The following is a 22,506-nucleotide window of genomic DNA, read 5'->3' on the forward strand; positions in this document are numbered from 1 at the left end:
ATAATCATCCCCTCCGTGTAAGACCTTGGAAGCTGATGCAAAAAGTAAAGCATCATCATCAGCGAAACGGTGTTGTGCCGGCTCTTGTCAAAGCTTGGCAAATTATGATGTTATCATCATTATGATGAGGACCATGCCAGACGGACGGCAGTTTTGTTTAGCGTTGTGAAGCGCCACTTACGGTGGTTGATGTGATAGACTTTGGACTCGTTGTAAAACTGTATGATCGACCGATCGTCGGTAGTGTATTACGGAAGAATATTTGATGGAAATTCGAATTGTATGTCGATGGTTGTAGCAAATGTTTGAAGAATTCAATCGAAACCATAACGTAAATCTGTCTAATGCCGGCAGTCTAATCTCGCTGGTCGAGCCATGACTTAAGCAACACTTTTACCGGGATGATTTGGCTTTGCATTAACCCGTTGGCCTTCGAACTTGGCAAGAATGCTTCCTGCGAAACAAGGGTACCCCCCCGCCGACGTGCGTCATAATGCTAGATCTCTGCCGGCGAATTGAGACAGGTTGGTTTTTTTTTTTCTCCCCCTAACATTTCATTACATCTAACACTAACGACCAGTTTGCCGTTGCGGTACCAAACGGCGCGTAAAGCAATTTGCGGCGTGCATAACCTTCGCGAAGTAGGTTAGTGTTAAAAAGCGTTTGAATGTTTCGCAGTTTTGCCAAACTCCCCGAGATTCTTCGCCGTCTCTTCTAGGCACTCGCAGATTGCATCACAGTTTGTGCTGAAAATGTAACTCAAGCCTTCCGTCCGCCGCCACGTACTACAAGGGTCCATACATTTTGGGAATGCTGAATCGCGCTTAAAATTCGTGCTGATTCTAGCAAAGCGTAGCGCAGTCTGTATCTTAAAACCGGCACTCTTTTAAGGACAGCTAGCTTTAGCCTCGTCTAACTCGGTGGTGGTTCACTGTACAGTTTTGCCTCTTCTTGCACTCAACCAGCGTCAAGTGTGCTTCTCGCACGTTCACATTACCGTTTATGGTCTCTTGAAACGTCAGCGAGCGCAACAACAAGCCATTCATTCAGGAGGGGATGATCGATCGCGAAACACGGATCGCGCGCACTAGCCAGACAATATCGCCTATGCCAGACTTGAAGTCCTCTTCCGGCGTTGTACCGTTTCCAACCATCGTTGAATATGATCGATACAACGAATCGCGGCTGGAAAGGTTTTTGCGCCCACCCGCTCACCAATTTACCCATTCATGTCGAGTGAGCGGGTAGCGCACTAACAAGGAGACCCCGCTTAAACTCAAACGCCCCAACCACTTCACCGACCGTCCAGCCTCGAAAGGGGTGGTTGTTCTTGAAGTGTCAGCTTGTGACACCGATTCCACCGCAATAGACAACTCCAATCGTAGGTTCGGTACGGGCGATCGATTCGCTGCGAAACACACGGACTCACGATCTAACGGCTCCTGTTACTCGCTTGCAAGCGGAAGGTTGCCAGTTGTTTGAGTACTGGATTCGTTGAAGACACCGAATTGGAAAAAAAGCTATTTTGAATTCCTATCAAAACGAACCCTTGCGAAGCTGATAGCCTGATAGCTGTTTGTGAGATGAAGTTGAAGGGCGTACCGCTATCGGCGGGAAGGCTCCGTACTTTACCCACGATTTAAACGGCGCTCGGTACACGAAACGCATGTTGGCATTTGCGCGCCCACACGCACCTAACGAATCCTATTTCAGACAACTTCAAAAACTCTCATACGTGAACGAGAGGTTGTCACCGTTAATGCGCATGAGAATATGGGTCAATGTCATGCTTCTATTTTGCGGTTTATTCGCGGTAGTGATCGTTCAAATCACAGAGCTCGCACTGCAACGCAAGAAGACGCCAAACGTGGGCCACGCCGGCAAAGGGGCGCTATTTTTGCCAACCAAGAGGGGGAGGGTGCGATAACACGCTCTGAAGTCGTCGCCCGCCGTTGTTCTACTTTCTTGCTTTATCCTTCCCCAATTTCTCGCGTGAGACCTGCCTGCTGCACGGTCGTCTAATGTTGGCTAATGTTTATTTTTAACACATTGTTTGTGTATTCTTTGTTTCGCAAACTGGTGGACAACTGGGAGCAGCACCCACAAATTGGATTGGGAAGGATATGCTGTTATGTATGGGCGCACGGGGTTTTTACAGCATACTCCGAATGGCCGATTATTCGCCGGTGGTTTGCAGGAGTATGTGTTAAGGAAGCATTGCAACGTTGACCTTCCCGGGCGGTTGGACAGCCACAGTCACTGACTGGCGTAGGAAAGGTGAAGCTGTCCGTGTGAAAGAACGCAGCGGCGCGTTCCTAGACAGGCTGAAGGCTGCTAGCCGGTGTCGTACAGTCTAAAACATTGTCTGGCCTCGTCGCTCGTCTAGACCACAACAAATCTGCAGAAGAGTTAGTGTGGTTCGCAAAACACACAAGAAGAAGTTTTTTTTTCTCATCTACTGCAAGCTTCAATTCCCGTACGGACGTACGATAGGGCTGGGAGGAAATGTTAGCAAACCGTTACGGTTGAGAAATGCGAAAAGTGAAGGTTGCCCGCCGTTGACGCCGCTAGTAGACGCTCCCTAGTAGGAAACGCGGCGTTCCGTGGTGTGGCAAGGCGTCAATACTTTTTCGCCGGGGCCGATGCTGTCGGATGCAACAGGTTGTGCTAGAGCTGCATGTTTGTAGGCTCACACCCCGTTCGCTTGTCCGTTCAGGTTGATGAGGTTCTAAGAGTTAGTGCATGCTTCATGAGTCACCGTCGCCTCCGGAGGGGGGGCAGTGTCGGTTGGCTAGAATAACGAGTAGTATGACGGATGATTGCGCTAACCACGGTCTAGCGGACAGTGTAATAACAAGGCAATAAGATGGTCATGTGATTATTCAATTATATACCTTTACCCACCAGCGCAACAGGGTCGCCCCATGGGGGGTGGTGGAGAAGGGAAAGTAACCGGACTGGGGAGCACCGAAACGTTTCTAGAACAATCCCGCTCAGGACCGACCGCAGTAGCTCAGTTTTGCGGATAATGTCTTGCTGTGTGTGTGTGTGTGTGTGCGTTTGCCAGTGGAATCACGCTCGTTGGAGATTCAATATTTGCTGACCGCAATTGAATCAAATTGATAGCAATCAGAGTGTAGGTTGCGTACGAGATACGAGCGGAACCCCCCCACCCCCGTCTTTGGTTCCTACATCCAACGGTCCTTACCTCTCCGAAACATGGATATGTTTCCGGTCGTATCGCCATGTGTCTTACCGTAAGTGACGTAAATCGGACCGCTTCCCAACAGTCCGATATCCACTAGCTGGTGTCGTTTGTGCGAAATAATGACCTTTGGCTTGTGGTGTTGATAGCGATAAAGGATATTCCCAGCGCGGAGTTGTCAATGACGTGTTGCGGAAGAGCTGAAGCCGACACGGCGGTCGTACGAAGTTTGGTACCGTCGAATGAAGCTGATTGAAATTGATTGAAGATGATACCAGAAGAATGACGCCTGCTGCTTGTGCTGCCCGCCCGTTGCGTTCAGCTCATATCAGTATCAGGAACTTACATTGCCGAGTGTCTAACTAAATCCCTTCAACCCATCCATGCTCCTAATGCCTTCGTTAATCCGATCGATATGAAGGTTCCTATTCGAAGTCTTTCATTTCATTCGTGCCAAACATCGTGAGATCTTCGGAGGAGGCGTGTGCATGTTGGGAAAGGAAAATTGTTAAGGGTGTTTATCGCTTATCCGGCTGGCTGCCAGACCGGCGATTTAATTGCCGAAATGGACTAGCGTTGATTGATCCAACCACGCGCACACGGCGGCGAGTGATTAAATGCATGAGGTGCATCATGCTTTTGGTGCAGCACGGCGTTGGCTAATGGAATCGAAATGGCGAGCGTCGCTGATCGGTCGATTGAATGTAATGGATTTCGCACCGTAACCATAGCTGACGGTGGGTCGCTTCGAGATAAATAATTCAATTTTCGGAGTGGAAAATAACAGTCCACGGGGTGACTCATCGGACATAAATTAGAGTGGAGTTTATATTTGGACTTTCGATTTTATGAGTAATTTATGACATTTAGCGTTTGTTTCGAATGGCCGGTTTTGATGCTGCTTCTTTTTCGGTATCTTTCACTGTTTGGTTCGATTCGTAAATTTGAATCGTTCTCTTAGCGTCTTCGTACACAAACTATACTTCTGGAATACATTTAACTTCATGCAAATTGCGCTACCTCATGCCCCACCAACTTGGATCGGTACTAACGAGCCAAAGAATAATTAACCAGAGAGTGCCATCCGGCCATCGGTGGCGAGCCGCTCGGGAGATAAAATTCCAGCAGAGTACGCCTCTGCCAGCACCGTTGACAGTCGTCAATTTTTATGACCGTTAAATTTGCTTTCACACTCATTCCCGTCCTGGTCGGGAGATCCTTCTCCTGATTTTTTTTGTTGTTTGCTCGCCATGGCAGACGATAGCTTTATTATGGCTTTTTGCCAACAAATTTGCACCGACACTATTTATAGCAAAAGCGCAATCCTGCTCACTTGCCGAAGTGGGGCGGGAGCGCGAGAAGAGTGTCTTCCCACCCGTCGTTCTACACTTGATTGCTGGTTCGCCTTTGTGTCGCCGCCACGATGCCATTTTCTCGCAGCTCTGCACGCGTCGCTAAAATCCGAGCGCTCTTGCTCTTGCCCATTTCTCACCAAGATCGCTCCGAAGGACCGTGTGGTGTGCTTCCGGTAACCGGCGGGAAGGTTGTTTGACACACCGACCGGCGAAAGGCAGGTTTGCTTGTTTTGGCATCGATTGAGTGTGAAATTTGCAATCCACATTCTGCCCGTTTCCGCTTGCGAACAAACGATGGTGGTAACGATCGGTGGTAGTTCACGTATCGAGCGCTTGTTACTTCCGCCAAGACGACGCCAACCGACCGTTGGGCGCGTTGATGCTTGGAGGATGAAGGAAGCTGTGTGCCACTACTGGTGGTGGTGGTACGAGAGATAAAAATAATCCACCTCCTTTTGACGCTACTTTTTCGATACACAGCCACTAATCGTATGCAAATCGTCTCTAGCAGTGAGGTTTAATTGAAAGCGATTAACGATTTCTTTCACTGTTGCCAAAGCCGAGACATCCCGGCTTAGGATCGCTTGGTGCAATGAATGTTCCGCTTTTTGCATCATTGAATATTTTAATTACGCGTCCATTTCGCGAAGGATGTTTGACGCTGACATTGATCGGTTGCGTCATTCGCGCGTTGCATGTGTGTGTGTGTGTGTGTGTGCGTTGGTGTGTAAATTGTCCTAGTTTGGTAATTAGATGTTATTGACGGCGACAGTTACGGGTTGGTTAAAACATTTTAGTACATGTGACTCGTTTTCATAGAACTCAATGCGATCGCCGGTGACCAAAGCGCAAGCGGAAGGGATTCAAATCCCGTCCGAATCGTTCCCCCATAGTAAGGACTGACTATCCAACTAGTAACAATCTATAGTATGCCATTATGTGTGACCGACGTGACCACGCAGATTCATTGGGGCAAGATGAATCGCTCCAAATGGATTTAATCTAACTTTCCAACTTTATCGAAATGTGTGCTGCGAACGAACAAAAGCTGCCAAAGCTGTCTGAGCTTCCTTAAACATTACTCAAAATTATCTTCATCGCGATAAGCAGGGAATGGTCATTGATGTATTACATTCCGTGTACGGCTTACCAGTATCTCGCCTGATCGTACGGCTGTTATCAGCATCAATTTGAACCTCTTAGCCGAAAATATCTACTTCCCCGTTCTGGAGCAAGGTTCGGCAAACATCTTATCGTCCAGTGACCAGCTTTTCTTACCAACCCCCCTTCTCCAAGGGGCCAGACCATCTTATCAACGGTTCATTGCGTAAGCTGTGGTTTGTTTATGGTTGCCGAGCGCACCTCGGGCATTTTTGGGTGTGCGTACAAAACGAAGTCAAAAGAATAAGCCCGTACCCCAAAAATCTAGGTCAATTCCTAATTCGAGGGCATCAAATGCCCGTTGGCGCTAATGATGGTGCCGTTTAAAGGGGTGGAATACTCGCGCTAATCTCGCACCAAAACTAACCTCACGCGTGGCCTCCCATCTGTGTAAGGGGATGGGGCACGTGTTTTGAGAAGCCTTTTTTTCTTTTGAACCGGTTCTCGTGAATGCCCGGCATTCGGTAACCCGCCCAATGCACCTACTCTGCATTCCCCTGCCAAAAAGGCCACCCCACGCACAGAACGGAAACGGCACTTGTCCCAAAATGCCACGACACACACACACACACCAACCGGCACGAAGCGAGAGGAGTGCACGCATTTTCGCCACCGTTAAATGGTGGTCGAAAAACACGTGCGTCGCCAGGGCAGCTACTACGTCAGAGCGTTCATTTAATAGAGAGTGGAGAACGGACATTTGTTAGTACATGATCGCCGGTAGCAGTAGTAGTGGTGTAGCACCAGTGTAGCTTGATCTGTCATCGAAGTAGCCACCAGCACAACGGTACTGTGAATGTGTTTTATGGTGTGAGCTACTCGCCAACCAACCAGCCTACCCAGATGAATGGGGCAAAGAAAAACCTTTACACACACCAACCATCCATATCGTTTCCCGGCCAACATTGCAAGCATGTTGTTGATGTTGTTTGTTCACAATGACCGTCCTTCAACCGGGTGGTGTGGTGGGTATTTATGTGTTTTTTTTTTCATTTTCGTAGGTTCTGTTTCGCTTTCGTATCATGGATCGATACGCGGCGGATTCTCGAAGCATCCTCTCTAGCCCGCTGCACGGAGGGTTGGCGCGGATCGCATTCCTTCAACATTCCCCCTTAACCCGGTACCGCCAGGTTCGGTAGTGTGTCGACTGCCAAACCTTCCCCCATTTTAAAAGTGTGTGTTTTTGTTTTGAATGTTGCCAATTCCGCCAAATGGGGTTTGGTTGGCTACTGTTTTGCCCGAGATTTCTTCTCTCTTCCTCCCATACGAGACACGCGTCCGTTGTGGCAATAAATTAACTTCCTTGTTGTGTTGTGGTTTCTCACAGGGTGGTTCGTCTCGCAGGGCATCTTCATTTGGCCTTGTAAATCGCGCGCAACCCTTCTTGCTTATCTCATCCACCCTCCCAAAACTTTTCGCATTTTATCGACACCCAGTGGCCGAAGTGGAAAACATGTAATCAATCAATAATTCGAAAATTTATTTTGCACTGATAGGAGATCTGCCGAAGGACAACATTGGTCGGGCGAGACTAGACGAAGCGGATGGTCAGGCTAGGTCAGGATTGGGGTCTATATTTATCGCCATTCGTGCCGGTGGTATCGCTCGGTTTATTCTGCGCGCACTGATAAGCTAACGGACCGCGGGCATGGGGACAATGGATTTTTCGCGGTTCGCACGAGCTTTGGAGAAAAAAAATCACAATTGATATGCTGCGAACAGAGGGGGCCGTATTGGATGGACACTTTTTTGGGCACGAATCTATCCGCTTAGCATTTTCGAAAGGCCACACAGATCATGCCGAATTGTGTGTTGTGTTGTTATTTGCCAGCATGGCAGAGACCCGGTGAGCCAGCCGACCGGTTCCGATTGTCAACCGGTTTGCGCGTTATTTTTGTACAGTTCGCGGCGACACAAAGTTTCACTAGCTCTCGGTTGGTGGTGCCGGTGACGTATTTATTTTTGTTCAAGACATCTTTTCTTCCCCCCGTTGGCCGTCTCGATTCCTCAGACGGTGAACCGAGAGGTAAACCGTTGTGGAGTTGTTTTTGTTTCTCAACTTCTGTTCTAAGTTTGTCTGGTGTATCGAATCGGGTGGCTGTGGGAACGAGTTTTGTTTTTTTCGTCATTCCGTTCGTCACGTGATTTTGGGAAGCCTCGAGTTATGGAGAGATAAGCAGTCGGATCAAAAACATATGATGATGAAATTGAATCTTTCCAGCGTTGTAAAACATGATTTACATATCATTAAACCTATAGCACTAAACACAATATCTCGGTACTATGAAGGAAGCAGATATTGTAATAGTGTTTGCTTCGTTCGGTACAAAAGCATATCACTATAAACCTCTCTGGGTGGGTGTTTCACATTCACCAACAACTTCTCCATTCACCATGTGGTGCGTTTGCTTTGGGACAACGATCGCCGAAAAAAGCGACTCTGGCAAGGGTTTGGGCAAATTAAATTTCCATTCTGAGTGAGTCTATCCATAAGCAAGGCAGGCACGTCGTACGTCGTCGTCGTCTGTTTGCCAAAAAACTCAGCAGTTGCTCCAAACGGGCAATTCTCACCTCGACCATCGTTCGGCCGATGGCAAATGGTTGTCGTCGACAACTGTGCAAATAAACGGCAGGGCAGTAGCTCACAGCCGTTTTCGTCGCACGCATGTGTTAACCGGCAATATACACTCCTGTTTTTGGCAATGCCAGCGTGTGTGCTGCTTGCGTTACGATCGATGTAACGATGCTCCATTGGGATCTCTCTGGTTGTCCTTGCAATTTTCTGTCAAGTGTGAACTGATTGCTTAAATTGCTGGCACTTCACAAACGACCGAAACCTTTTTTCCCCGCTTTGCTAGCCATCTGCACTGGTAAAAATCATACTGATTTCTTCAAGTAAATTGCGATGACAAATGGGTGAGCACACCTCTGATTATCTCCCGCCAAACAGAAGTCTTCATTAGCGCTGATCAAACGATTGTGGAAAGCATGTCCCTCCGAGGCAGAGAGCTTCGAGCACGAGCTACACCGCCTGTCGAGCCTGAATGTCAAGAGTGTCGTTTAATCGTAGCGATTTGAAAGTAATCGATTTATGCCCTTCAGTAGCCGGCGTTCGGGCAATTATCGCTGCTGTGTTTGGCTGGAAGCTAACGTGTCTCGCTTGAAAGGCACGAGCAGCGTTGTTGGGGACTTGCATTAGTTAAGCAAAACCAATTCCCACCTTGTACACCACCTGTTCCCACCGTTTTAACCGTTCCGCTCGGCCACGAAGCTTGTTTTGCACGTTGCTAACACACTCATGGCGTAAAAGAAAAACACGTTGACGCACTAAACAACTAAGACAGAGTGGCTCCCAGCCGCGATAGCGGAAGTAAAACGTGGAGAAAAAAAAGATACGCTTCTGTTATTTGTGTTCATTATTGCACATTTAGCACCTGTGCTGGATGAGCTTTGGCGAACGTTTCTATTTCATTGTCAACCTGTTGGACACATAACATTGTAGGCGGTTCTCGGTGGAATATTTCTTTCTCCTGCTGGGGGTCCTGCCTGCTGGCAGGACAGGATTGCGTCTTATTTACAATTACACTTCTAGGCCGCTGTTTGCAAGTAGTTTAAAATTTGAGTCACAAATTTACACAGTTTATTTGCCAGATCATAATTTATTCTATCTTAAGCAAAGAAGAAGGCGACAAATCGTCATAATACCGGCGCATGATGATCGCGGTACATACTGCAGAGGTGTCCTTCCTTCCTCGTGTACGGTTAAAATTAGAACAGTTTCGTGAGTGGCAGTATGCAAATGCCGCGCTTTCATACGGTAGCCAAACAGCAGACCACCTTTGGATGCAAATTACGAAACGGGCACTCGAAAACGTAAACACCGTGCTTGGATTACACGATTGGGATCGTTTCGCTGGCGCCAACTGAGGCGGAGAGATAAGTGTTTCTTTTTAAGTCTTTTTTTCAAAAACACCTTCCACCGCCTTTCTTCGCACCGGATGGCGTGCCCCCGCTTTACAGCAATCCCTGCTTTTGCAGATCAAGATACACCTTCTTGCTGAGAATGTTGCCGCGCGAATCTTCAAACTCTTCCTCGTTCGCCGGTACCCACATCTTGGAAAAGGTTTGTTCCTTCACCTTGTCCCACAGTACCAGCGCATCCTCGATCTTCGTAATGTTGGCAAAGTGCGCCGTGTTCGGGATGCCCAGGCAGCGCATACCGTGCGCGTGCCGCCACTCGGAGAAGTGGTTCTGGAACGCTTTCGGACCGTTGTACTTGTAGTTGCCACAGATTTCACACTCGTACGTAAAGTGCAGCTGGTGCAGCTTGTACAGCCAGTACGGGATCGGTTTGCCGTCGTACCCGAGCGGCAGATTCTTTGGATTGTACGGAATGCCATCGTCGTCGTCCGACTCCACCTCGTCCATGCTGTCCTCGTCGCTTTCGTCCAGCGTGTAGCGGGCCTGCTTGCGCTGCAGGTTAATTTTCGTCTCGTAAATCTGATCGTCGACCAGCTCCGCCAGCTTCGCAATCTTGTACTCCAGCAGCGCAATGTCCTTCTCCTTGTTAAGGTTCATCATCCGCTTGCGTTCGTTTTCCTGATTTTTGTCGTCCTTCGAGGCGAATAAGCGCTGCGCTCGTTCCTCCAGCGTACCGCCACACTTCATACCGAGTGCCTGCAGGGCGGCCTTCAGTCGATCCAGCCCAAGGTACGTTAGATCCTCCCACTTGCCAAACTCGTTCAAGTTGATCAGCGCATCGTCATCCACATCGCGCACCTTCTCCCACCCCGGAACGATACCATTCTTCCACATATCTTCAAACTGAAGCTCGTTGCGCTTCACCGTATGCTCCAGCTCGAAGAACAGCGGCCTGCTCCGGGTGATGAACGAGAACAGATAATCGTGGAGCAGCTGCAGATAGCCTTTGTACTTCAGGTTCTTCTGTTTGCGTGGAATGTCGGCAAACTTGTTGAACTCGGACAGATACGTAATGTAATCGATCTTGTCTATGCCCTTCAGATTCACGAAGTTATCGTAACACTCGTGCAGATCCAGATACTGGCCGTAGTTTTCGACGTCGCTGAATTTCACCACCTCGGCAAGGTACGCCGGGTCGTTCAGCTGCTCCTTCAGCTTGTCGAACTCGATTGATGCCGGGACCGCCACATTATTGCCGTGGTTGGAGTGGAACTCAATCAGCCCGTTAAATTGGCTGTAAAACTCTTTAAACTCGTTTACGCTCATGTTTGTGATTTCCTGCTTCCGCTCGCCATCCTTGTCCTGGTAGAGCTCGAGCAGTGATTTCGAGCATGTTTGGTACCGCTCCAGATAGATTTTTATCCTATGGTCTGCCAGCACTTTCTCCTTCGTCTATTCAAGGGTAACACATAACAATATGAGACGTTTTACCACCATCATTCGACGATTCACACGATTCCACTTACCGTCTTTTTTGGAATCATCAACTCCTCCGACATTGCCATCACCAAGCGGTCGCACTCTTCATGCAAACGGCGCTGTATTTCAAAGATCGTTTCCATTCTGATTTGTCTTCCTGCAGCTCCGGTACCACGTTTACAGTGGAAATTGAACGAAAATCACGGAAAAAACTGCGGAAAACACACAAAAATAAGCGGCTTCACGCTTGGAGAAAATGCACTGCGGAAGAGAAAACAACACTTTCTGACATTTGCTCAAGTACTGAACACGCACATCGAATCGTATGCGCACGAAGCTACCCGAACGTTGACGTTTCATCCGAAGTTCGAAACAACATGGTGACCGCCAAGTGCGCCCTCTTGCTGTGAAGCTCGAAAGCACATCTGCGAAACATTTCAATTCGTAATTAAATTCAAAATCGCAATACCCACATTTTCAATTATCCACAAAACTATTTAACTCGTGTATTTAAATCGCTTGTTTTTTCCCCTATTTACAGTGGTATATGCCGATTACGCCTCGTCTGGACGTTCGTTGCAGTTTTTAGAAGATTACATTAATAAGGAAGTTTTGCCGGCATTTGGTGATATCAGCTGCATATCAGCCGTTACGGGCCTGCAGTCACATTTATATGAGTAAGTAAACATGCGCCTATTGTTCTGTGCGTAACGCATAGGTTTAATACGATTGCACACACACCCACACCCACACCTTCCATCCAACAGCAATGAAGCCAGAGACCTGGTGCGGGCAGCCGTCGGTGCCAATGGAGAAGATGAGATCGTTTTCTGTGATAATCCCGCCGAACGTTTGTGCTATCTGCTGTCGAATCCGAACGTGTGCGACCTCAGCACCTCCCAGTTCCACAATAATTCTCACAGTGCCATAAGCAACATTTCCTTCGGCGCTTTGCACCAACAATCGCTACAGCTAGGCACCACAATTCGGCACAATAGTTTTTCCAATACTTCCACCCTGTCGGACAGCGTGGTAGATGTTAGCCAGTCCAACCAGAGCCTGTCTGCAGCGCCTCCAATTTTGTTCGTCAGTACCTCGGAACCGGTGTCTAACCTTCGCTCATGGATCGATGCGGGTTGGCAGATCGAGCGCATAATAAAAAATCACGAAGGATTCCTGGATTTGGTCGATTTGGAGAAAAGGTTGCAGCACTACGCCGAATCGCGGCGCAAGATGGTGGGCCTGTTTTCCGGTGCGTCCCGACTGACGGGCATTCTGGCGGATGACGTTGCTACCACGATTCTGCTGCACCAGTACGACGCACTCTCGATATGGGACCACTCGATGGCCGCATCGTGTGCACCGATCTGCACCAACCCCATACTGCCCGGTGCACAGAAGGACGCCATATTTTTCCACTGCAATCGGCTGGTCGGTGGTGTGCAGGCGCCGGGCGTGCTAGTCATTAAGCGTAGGCTAATCGAACACAGTACCTCCTTCCTGACGGACTCGGTCGGGGTGGTCGGTGCCGTACGAGCGGGACTCGTGCTGCAGCTGAAGGAGTCGCTCGGTTCGCAGGCGATCATGGGCCGCATGGAGAAAACGTGCAAGCAGATGCTGGCCCACGTGCGCACCATTCCGGAGATTGCCCTGCTCGGCCCACCGTGCACAACGGCCAAGCGTCTCACCACGCTTTGCTTCATGGTGCGGCATCCGCGGGGCGCCTTCCTGCACCACCGGTTCGTGGTGGCTGTGCTGAACGATGTGTTCGGTATACAGGCCACGGCCGATAATATGGTCGGCGATTCGCTCGGAATCAATCCGCAGCTGATGGTAGAGTATGAGAAGCTGCTGAACGATGAATCGTTGCGGGCGGGCTGTCTGCATCCGGGCTACACGCGTATCACCTTTCCATTCTTCATGCCAGAAGCGGAAGTGGCCTTCATACTGGAAGCACTCAAGATGGTAGCTACCGAGGCCTGGAAGCTGCTACCTCAGTACGAAGTGGACGAACGTTCCGGCGAATGGCGGCACCATTCGAACTCGCTGGCAAAGGAACGCAAGTGGCTGGGCGCCATCCGTTACATCGATGGCAAAATGTTGTTCTCCGATCGGCGCATTTCTGGTCCGGGCTCATTCCCGCAGAACTATTCGGACTGTTTGCAGACGGCGCGGAATCTCTTCAATCGCGCGCGTAAAATGGCTCAACGGTCCACCACGGAGGAAATCGTACTGAAGCTGCCGAATGTGGCAATGGAGAAGCTCCGCTGGTACATGCTATCCGGGGAAGCGCACGAACTGTTGCTGGGCCACTCGCATAATGTAAAAAATACAGTACCCTTCGATCCTACTAGAAGTAAGTAGAACCGTATAAACTCTTGCAAGCGGAATAATCAGCAAATAAATCTCTCTCTCTCTCTCTCTGCTTTTCCCACCACACCAAACCAGTACCTGAGAACTCGTCGCTAATGTTGATACATCGCCACCACAGCCTGTCGGCGTTGGACATCAAACGGTTCAAGAGTCGCAGTTTGCCAGCCTCGCCGCTGCAGATATCGAACCGACGGCAGAACTCATCCTCCCCGTGCCAATCGCACAGTCCCACACCGACCTCGTCGCCGCCGATGGTGAGATTTTCGGTCGGCGGTGAAGTCACGACCCTGCTCAATCCTGCCCCGATGGCAACGGGTCACGTCAGTAGCTCGGCCGGCATTATTGCCGCTGGTGGTCCGATCGGACGCGACATGAACGTCAGCCGTAACAGGTAAGCAGATCGGTTGAGTAGCTGTAGGAACCGACCGTCGGGTCCACGATTGGCGACGATGTTGAGCATGTGCGTTTGCGTGACTAATCCAAGCTGTAAGCAGTGTTCCGCTGGCGAACGAGCCGGCGAATTAATCTGCTCGCTTGCTTGCGCCCGTTGTTCTGTGCACGTTACCGCAGGCGATTCAATCCGATCGAATAAGTACAGTTGTTTCCGAGGGTCCATCTATCCGAGGTAGCAACCTTGGAAGTCTCATTGTTATTTGTAGTAGTAGGGACCGAAGTCACTCTCAGGTTTTAAATTACCCCCCCCCCCCCCCCCCCCACATTCATAAATATCCGAGCTGCACCGATGGGTTATAATATAGATTAACTTTTCCGTTCCAACACGCACCCCGTACGCTGCATTTGGAACGGCACAGATGTCACAGTTGGGGAGCCGCCAGCTATCGCACCCACATCGGCCCTAGCCTTGCCGCACGGAATGTGACCAACGTACAGGAGGCTCAGGATAACAGTACGGCCGACCGGCATGACACCAGTTCGATCTCTCTGCACACACTCGGACCTCAAACGCGTGCGAGCCTGGGGCTGGTGGAAGCGCAGCCCCATCTGCCATTCGCCGCCGTACAGCAACGCGCCTACCAAACGCAACAGTCAGTGCCGGCACCGGCACAGCAACGGACACCGTTGCGCCGTCCACTGTCGGTGGCCGCTACAGCGCCGATTCCACTGCCCATGATGATGACGGCTCGGCTTCCGAAGCAGCGATCCTGCTCGTGCAGCAGCCAGACGGACGTGAGCCTGCAGCGCAACGAAAGTCCACCGCAGCCGGGCACGGCATCGCCGACACCGAGCCTCCCTAATCTACGGTCGCTTATGGGAAGGTTAGAACCGAAGTGCTGTTACACGTCCGTTGCTGGTGTTTCGCCCACATTCCGTCTGCATCCCCGCGATTTACTTGTCATGCTTCCTTGTTTTGCTCCATCGCTCCATTACGCTCGGGCTTCCCGATTAATGCATGCATCAGCTGTCTTTTTTTTTCGATTACATCCGTTACAGAATCTTATATTGATTTTTTGATTTTTTACAATTTTTGAAAGGCTTTATACGTACTCTAACGGACTTCATTTCAAAGCTTGGCTCACATGGTTTTAAATCTATTTTTTTCGCATGCGAGCATCGTACTGTGTGTGTATGCCTTCGTTTCTTCAGCATGGCTTTTTATTCCTATTCATGTCGATGTGCTTAACCATCTTTTGTCCCGACGCTTCGAAACCCGTATTCAAACTACGATATCAAAAAACCGCTCTCTTCCGTTTGTCTGTACTGACCAAAGCTTTTTTTTCCATTTCTCCATAGTAGCTGCAGTGAAAGCACGGAAGATATCCAGGCGTACGTGAAGGAGATGACGAAGGAGTTGGCCACCGAGATCAAGTCCGAGATACGGGAGGTGATCAGCAAGGTCGAGGACGTCCTCGAAAGCACCGACAGCATCGAGATGAGCAGCTTGGTGAACTTTAATTCGCTCGGACAGTTAAGGTAACGCACTTGCCTGCGCACTAAATGCGCCCGCTAAACTATGCTATGAATCATTCGAATTTTCCCATTCCCCTTTTCAGCCATCCACCGGTGGAAAACAAGCGCGATTCCATATCAACCAGCGACGTGGTCGACTATCTGCGCGAGTTCAGCAAAGAGATGACGAACGAGGTGAAGTCGGAGATACGGGACGTGGTGAACGCGGTGGATGAAATCATTTCGCCCGAAGGATTTCTCGGCACGCGCAAAAACTCACCCCCCGACATACTGCGCAACAACAGCGGGGCCAGCGGTGGAAACCATCCGCCCCACGGCAACACCGCTGCTGGAGGACACAAACTGTAATTGTCGTTCTGGGCGGAAGGGTTTTTTTTGTTTTGTTCTAGTGCTTAAGTGTATAGCGTGTGTGTGGTTTTTGTAAACGACGCGAAGGATGTCTCGTGTGTTGGGTTACTGTTGCTGGCACGGCTTTTGCCTTCCCATTAGCCCCATAAGCCCCCCAGAAAAAAACCCCCTGCCGTAGGCTAGTTTAACCACCGATCGCTAACGGGAGCCTTCCTCGTTCTCTCTTTTTGTCTCTTTTTCTCTCTCTCTCTCTCTCTCTTTCTCTTTCTCCCCGATCTGTGATCCTTTCATTCACACATTTTCTTTCGAAATGTGTGCGTGTTTGTGTGTCTGTGTTGTATTGTCCACACCGGTGGAGCTTCCACATCGCTTGCCACATAATCCATCCATCCACATCCGTACGCCACCTCATCCCATGAACGCCGCAAATCACCCCCATCGGTCCCACCTTCACGCTTTGTGCGCTAAATCTAGCTTGATCAAACAACGGTACAGCGATATAGCGCCGGACGCCAACATCCATCGGCCCCGGTCGGCCGACAACGATCACAGCAAGCACCGGTCGGAATCGTTCCCGAGACCAAGCTCGGCGGCCAGCCCGGAACGCATGGGCATGATGGGACCGCCGCTACACTACGTCAGCGCAATAGCCAAAAGCTTCGATCCACGGTCGTCCACCATGTCCTCGCAGGATTCGGGTATCAATATGAACTTTTGCGACGCAGCGGACGAGAGTCACCGTGTCCGGGTGTGCAGAACGGGGACCGCCAGCGATAGGTAAGGCAGTGTGTGGAACACCGCTAACATTCCCAACCATCCAACGTCATCTGTTCAGTTTCAGTCATGGGATTTTGTGCAACATTCATTGCTCATTTGTTTGTAATGGTTTGGTGCAAAGTTTGAGCATGTGATCGTTGAAATAACGAGCATGTTGGAATAATGTTGGCCCCCATTTTTTTCTCCCCCCACCCCACAGAATACGCACAGTGTCTGCCGATGTGGACAGTTCCAGCAAACCCACCATCCCACCACGTCGACTCATATCGGAACCGTCCGGTGGATCGATCCGGGAAACATCATCACCGTCCGGTACGGACGTGAGCACCACTACTGCTCAGCTGGAGGACGGTAACACAGCGGGCAAGAGTCCACTTACCCGCCAGCAGCACGTGCTCAACCGTACACCGTCGGGAGAGGCTGGACCGATCGTACAGTCGCCGTGTGTAACATCGGTCACCGGTGGTGGCACCGCCGTCCACACCATCCAGTGGCACCAGATGCCGAAGGAAGTCTGGAAGCAGGCAGCTGAGGTTAACGATTAACTTTGCGCGTTTTACTGCCATTTTACGCTGTGCACGCTTCTTCATTGCCGGTTTGGTTTGGGATTTTCGCCTGTGCATGCGAAGCAAAATTTGGCGGAGGATGCGCCGGGACTTTCAGGGCAGACCCACCCCACGTAGCATACAGTAACGGACGAACAGGAACATTTTAATAACCCTCATCTTCATCATCATCATCGCTGGTGTGCATGATGAGGCAGATGCTACAACTTAACACACGGTAGTTTGCTGGTATGATGGTTGGTTGGAGACCTGGTTGGCGCTTTGGTAGACACTACCTCCACATAACTGCTTGGAGCGGGGAGTCGGCAGCGGTTAAGTAGTACCAGCACCAGCAGGCCATTCTTACACAACGGCGCTAGCAAAAGCATTACTAATTCATGTAACAATTTTTAAAATCACCTACTAACACTATGTTAATCGTAAACGTTTCGAGGGGAAAAACAACCAAAAGCCAGAGAGAGAGAGAAAGAAAGATCGTTCGAAAATTCGTTCCAATTCGGGCATCGTTCGTTAGTGTGTAGTATGTTTTTTATGCCTTCATCTACTTCTTATCGTTGTGTGATAGCTTAGCTTACCACTACTAAGAGGTGTTATTATGTGCGTTCGTTTTTTTCTTTGTCATTTTATCACGTTTTCAAACCCGTTAACGTTGTTAGTTGCCTCGTTCAGCTTCATTTGTTGTGTTTTGCATTTCGTCGAGCGCGTGAGCCATGCTGCTCCTGATTGAAAAGATTGTTTTAACGTACTTCTGTTTCTTTTTGTTTTCTTATTCCCCTCCTTGGTGCGGTTTAAATCCTTTTTTCCTTTTTTTTTTTGGCTGGTTGTTGCTGTCGAACGGTGCAACAGATGTTGGTGAAGTTGGCGGAAATGTTTAAAATATAAGCTGATGGATGTGGTGAGGAAGAGGCAGAGGCTTGACCGAGGATGTAAAATATAGTTCTGCTGTGTTTATTGCTTTGTTTGCCACCACCGACTGTCACATTGACGTCGTTGCATCTGCAGCTGCTGCAGCCCTTTTCGGTGCGAATCCTTATATCTTCACGCCAAGAGCATCGGTAACATCGACTGGATTGATAAGGGTGTAGTTGTCCGGTGTATTAGCCGCCTAACCCCCAGCATCAGCGTTGCTGTATTTACTGTATTTAGTTAAGCCCCTTTGCTGCTACCTGCAAGCCGTATTTCCCCGTGTAAATGTATAACTAAAGTACGTGGTATGATTTTAACTGTGAGAGAGAGAGAGAGTTTAAAGCTTTTGATAATGTGTGTATCGTGTACCTTAAACATGTTCAGTCATTAGAAGGGCAAATTAAGGAAAGGTGAATAATAATTGTTCATTGCTAGGTAGAGAATGTTCAGCGGAAAAATGTAAATTCATATTATCGTTGCAGCGCGCCATCGTTGGCAGCAGGCTTCAAAATCACGAAACCGGTGTGATATAAGCGAAGAACGCGAATAAGTTAGAGTTCGAGACAAATATACATATACATACATATAGATATATAGATATATATTTCACTACAAGTTAATTGAAATGCTCTTTTTTTTCAAGCTTTAATAATTTCTCCACAATCTCAACCCGAAACCCGAACCGTGTGTGAAAGTTAGTCTACGATAAGAGCGAAATGGTTATGATGCATCCTACTAACAGTAAGCAAACAGGGGTAGTTGTATTATTAACAATTTTTACCTACAAAGAGTAGAATAATTCAGCAAAATTGTTCGATCATTCCTGGTTTGGGGTGCGAAAGCTCGAAACACTTTGCTACACTTTTTTATGCTCATTTTAGTTAAGGGTTGCTACTGTTGTCCTCTGAGCAGCGTTTAATGAGCGATAAAGCTTAAAGGTTTTGATAACATTTGTTTATATCGTCCTTTAAATTAACGCTGTCTGTTCTTTGGATTAGGTGTAGCGAATCTTTCTAATCTGTAAGTAGAAGCATCCTTTTTTCTGAATTTGAAAATTTAACCTAGTCTGCATTCGTGGAGCAACGGTTTTCAAATGAAGTGTGTTTGAAACTATTCACGATAGTTCTAAACATGACACATAGATGGCGCACAGGTGCCTTTGTCTTGGATAAATACGTATCATAGCTTCGATAGTTGTCCGCCTTGCTGCACCCTATTGGCGCTGTAGTCGTGGAAATTGCAGGGTTCTTAAACGTGATATTTCACCACGCGAATTGGCAGAAAATTAGTAGATTAAGCTAATATTTATCTGATTTTTAAGTTACCATTTGGAATGTATTATTTTAGACAGGTTTATGATTTATAGAGCCTACTATACTTTTTCTATTTTTAAGCCGAATTTTCTGTTTTACGGAGGAAGGCAACATTAAACTTGGTTCATTCGCCATTTTGTGTACTAAAACGCAACTAAAACGCTTAGTAGCCGCCAACCCTATTCTTACCATTCTAAGCGTAGCCAACTGGTATCCTTGAAAAACATTTCCCCCCTTAACACACACGCACGCAAAGACTGTCGGGTATGCTAATTGGATCGACACAGACGCTATAAGACCAGCTAGGACCATTCTACACCGCTCATTAACCGCACGAATAACACACACGCTAGACGGTGTTGTCTGGACATCTCGGACATCTCCGGTACGCAATTGGAGTAGGGCCGTCGTTAGTGAAATGGTTGTAATTTTAATGCCATGTTTCTGTTCTACCACGTTCCACCGCCAGGCACTAGACGAACACCAAATGCTGCAGGAAGGGGACCGTGTGCTGGTGTGTCTGTCGGGCAGCAGCTCTTCCATGTGCTTGCTCCATCTGCTGCATCAGTTTTGTCAAACGCGTCAGCTAAAGATTGAGCTGGCCGCTGTTACGGTGGGCGCTGGGGGGGACTGTGAAGTTGACCCGCGCACACTGATGCTGTACCTGAAGGAGCTCGGTGTGACGTACTTCTACGAACCGCAAGGTACCTACAACAGACATACTCCTCGGTGGCACGCGTAATAATGTGAGACGTTTCTTCCTTCCCGTAAGCAGCCACAAACGAGTCGCTAAGCGATCAGCTCATGCGTCACGCACGAACCCGGCAGTACAATGTGTTGGCTATGGCCAGCACGCTGGACAAGCTGGCTGATCGATTCCTTTCGTCCTTGTTTTACCGGGGTGAGCTTTGTGCACTGCAGGCCGTACAGCGTTCCGACGCAGCGTCCAGTTCCCTCGGGGGAGATGATGTACGGATTATCCGGCCGTTGCTGTTTCTGCGGGAAAAGACATTCGCCGAGTTTGCCGTCGCCCAGGGAATACCGAGCCGTACCGCGTGCCTCGTTTCGCGTCCTGACGGTGCGGACACTTTAAGAGAGTTGCTGCACAAACAGGAGCTGGTCAATCCGCTCGTATACCACAACATTCGGAATGCTCTAAGGCCGATCGTTTCTTTACGGTACGGGTGGTGTGGCTGAAGCGTTGTGGTATGCTTGAACATAAAGAGGAAATCATTCTACATTCTTTTCTCTTTACAGAACTGAAGCCTCCAAGTCGGCGTACGAAATGCTTCGTTCGTCGTTAAACACACGCGAGTAATTGTAGTAGATTGGTAAAGTTTCGTCAGCAGCTGCATAGCAGTAAGGGAAAACGACAGGGAACAAGTAATTTATCCAGTACCAAGTCACTATTATGCTGTAATTGTTAGAATGTAAGAAGTGTAGAGTTGAAAATAAAATAAAAGACATGAAAGTGTCTCAAAAGTTGGGCAATACACTGAACGATTCCGTTTGAAAGGGTTATGATGATTATAACTACTCAAGCGCAATCATCTCATCTCATCACAAGCAGCAGAAACGCCTTATTACAATTTTGCTCAATATCTCATTACCAGTTTCACAATACTTCATCCAAAGGAACATCTTGCCGCGAGGCAGCATAAAAACGCAGCATAAATAATGATGTGCCTGTTTTCTTCCCCCACTCTCCTGGTACCATCTTCAAACTCGGAATGAAACGCTCTCCAACTGTTAATGCACGTTAAGCAGAATGAAAAGGGTAACGTGCGCCGGCATGCCGGTATCACTGCCTGCGGCCAGCATAACACCTGTGTACGGATTTCAATTTGCAAACACATACCCGCTGCCGGCCGTTCGCGACCGTCAATAATGATATGGCGTGTCTGTTTATTGACGCAATTATCATTACACGCTTGAGTCACTGATTTCCGCAATTGTTGTACGATCATGTTTTGCGGCACGATCGTGTATGACGTGCTGATTGAACCCCGGGCGCGCAAACGGTAAACAGAGACGCAGAGAAAAAAAAATAAGAAAGAATAAAGAGAAAAATTATTAAGAATCGAGAGCGAATTGAAAGAGAAAAGAGATTTAATTGAGAAAAAATCGTGAGAGTTATGAGAGATAATGGAAAGTGAAATGAGAAAAGATCGAGAGAAAAATAAAACACAGAATCGAGAAAGAAATTACAGACAATCGAGAGAGAAATGTGAGAGAATTGAGAGAGCAATAAGTGATAACTGGAAGAACAATGAGAGAGAATCGGGAGATAAATGAAAGAGAATCGAGAGAAAAATGAGCGAGAATCGAGAGAAAAATGAGAGAGAATCAAGAAAGAGAATCAAGAAAAATGAGAGATCTCAAGAAAATTGAGAGAGAAATGCGAGTGCAATGAAAAATAATTGAGAGAAAAATTAGAGAAAAATGAAATAGAATGTAGAGAGAATTGAGAAAGAAATAAGCAATAATCCAGAGAGAAATGAGAGAGAATCGAAAGAGAGAGAGAGAGATTTTTCTATTTCTCATTTCTTTCTCGATTCTTTCTCGTTTTTCTCGTAATTTTCTCTCTCATTTCTCTCTCAATTCTCTCCCAATTCTCTCTCATTTCTCTCCCATTTTTACCTCATTTATCTCTCAATTTTCTCACATTTCTCTCTCATTCATCTCCCATTTCTTCCTCAATTTCTATCATTTCTTTCTCATTTCTCTCACCATAAATTTTTTTTCTCTTTTGTCTTTTTCGATTCTCTCTCATTTCTCTCTCATTTAATTCTCAGTTCCTTCTCATTTCTCTCCCATTTCTCTCGTGTTTCTCGCTCATTTCTCTCGATTCTTTCTATATTATCTCTCATTTCTTTCTGAATTTACGTACAATTCTCTCTTATATTTCTCTCGATTTCTCTCGTTTTTTCTGGATTTTAAAACGATTCTCTCTCATTTATCTCTCGTTTATCGTTTATTTCTCTCGGGATTCTCTCTCATTTCCTTCACGATTCTCTCTCATTTCCTTCTCGGTTCTCTCTCATCTCTCTCGATTCCGTTTCACTCCTTTCACATTCCTCTCTCGATTCTCGCTCATTTCTGTCTCAATTCTCACTCAATATGCTCTCATTTATCTCTCGATTCTTTCTCATGCCTTTCTTGACTCTCATATA

The 22,506-nt window shown here is 48.0% G+C and overlaps 2 protein-coding genes across 8 annotated transcripts in view; one reads left to right on the top strand and one right to left on the bottom strand.

The window, feature by feature from the left end:
- The window catches only part of LOC118505424, a 43,474-nt gene extending 22,641 nt beyond the window's left edge, over positions 1 to 20,833 (top strand). The window contains exons 2-12 of one of the 7 annotated variants that reach the window (XM_036041179.1): positions 11,663 to 11,798; positions 11,889 to 13,477; positions 13,570 to 13,885; positions 14,307 to 14,771; positions 15,247 to 15,426; positions 15,507 to 15,767; positions 16,246 to 16,548; positions 16,748 to 17,081; positions 19,803 to 20,037; positions 20,106 to 20,511; positions 20,591 to 20,833. In XM_036041179.1, coding sequence (XP_035897072.1) covers positions 11,663 to 11,798; positions 11,889 to 13,477; positions 13,570 to 13,885; positions 14,307 to 14,771; positions 15,247 to 15,426; positions 15,507 to 15,767; positions 16,246 to 16,548; positions 16,748 to 17,081; positions 19,803 to 20,037; positions 20,106 to 20,511; positions 20,591 to 20,651 — 4,286 coding nt within the window. In that variant the 3' untranslated portion in view covers positions 20,652 to 20,833. Of the gene's footprint in view, positions 1 to 11,662; positions 11,799 to 11,888; positions 13,478 to 13,569; positions 13,886 to 14,306; positions 14,772 to 15,246; positions 15,427 to 15,506; positions 15,768 to 16,245; positions 16,549 to 16,747; positions 17,082 to 17,960; positions 18,647 to 19,802; positions 20,038 to 20,105; positions 20,512 to 20,590 lie in introns of those variants that run through there. The other 6 variants (XM_036041181.1, XM_036041182.1, XM_036041183.1 and 3 more) reach the window with 6 other exon arrangements.
- Positions 9,329 to 11,426, bottom strand: LOC118505425 (splicing factor 3A subunit 3). Its single transcript, XM_036041187.1, has 2 exons — positions 11,169 to 11,426; positions 9,329 to 11,094 (listed from the first exon to the last, which is right to left on the bottom strand). The coding sequence occupies exons 1-2, from the start codon at positions 11,262 to 11,264 to the stop codon at positions 9,736 to 9,738; spliced, it is 1,455 nt and encodes a 484-aa protein (XP_035897080.1). The 5' UTR covers positions 11,265 to 11,426; the 3' UTR covers positions 9,329 to 9,735.
- Positions 20,834 to 22,506: the final 1,673 nt, after the last annotated feature.

This window comes from Anopheles stephensi, chromosome 2, assembly GCF_013141755.1.
Source record: "Anopheles stephensi strain Indian chromosome 2, UCI_ANSTEP_V1.0, whole genome shotgun sequence".
Taxonomy (NCBI): Eukaryota; Metazoa; Arthropoda; class Insecta; order Diptera; family Culicidae; genus Anopheles; species Anopheles stephensi.

Excerpts from the sequence above, each read along its gene's own strand:
- LOC118505425 (XM_036041187.1), bottom strand. The coding sequence starts at position 11,264 with ATGGAAACGATCTTTGAAATACAGCGCCGTTTGCATGAAGAGTGCGAC. Across the intron at positions 11,095-11,168 it reads TGATGATTCCAAAAAAGACG|ACGAAGGAGAAAGTGCTGGC; the intron begins GTAAGTGGAATC and ends ACCCTTGAATAG.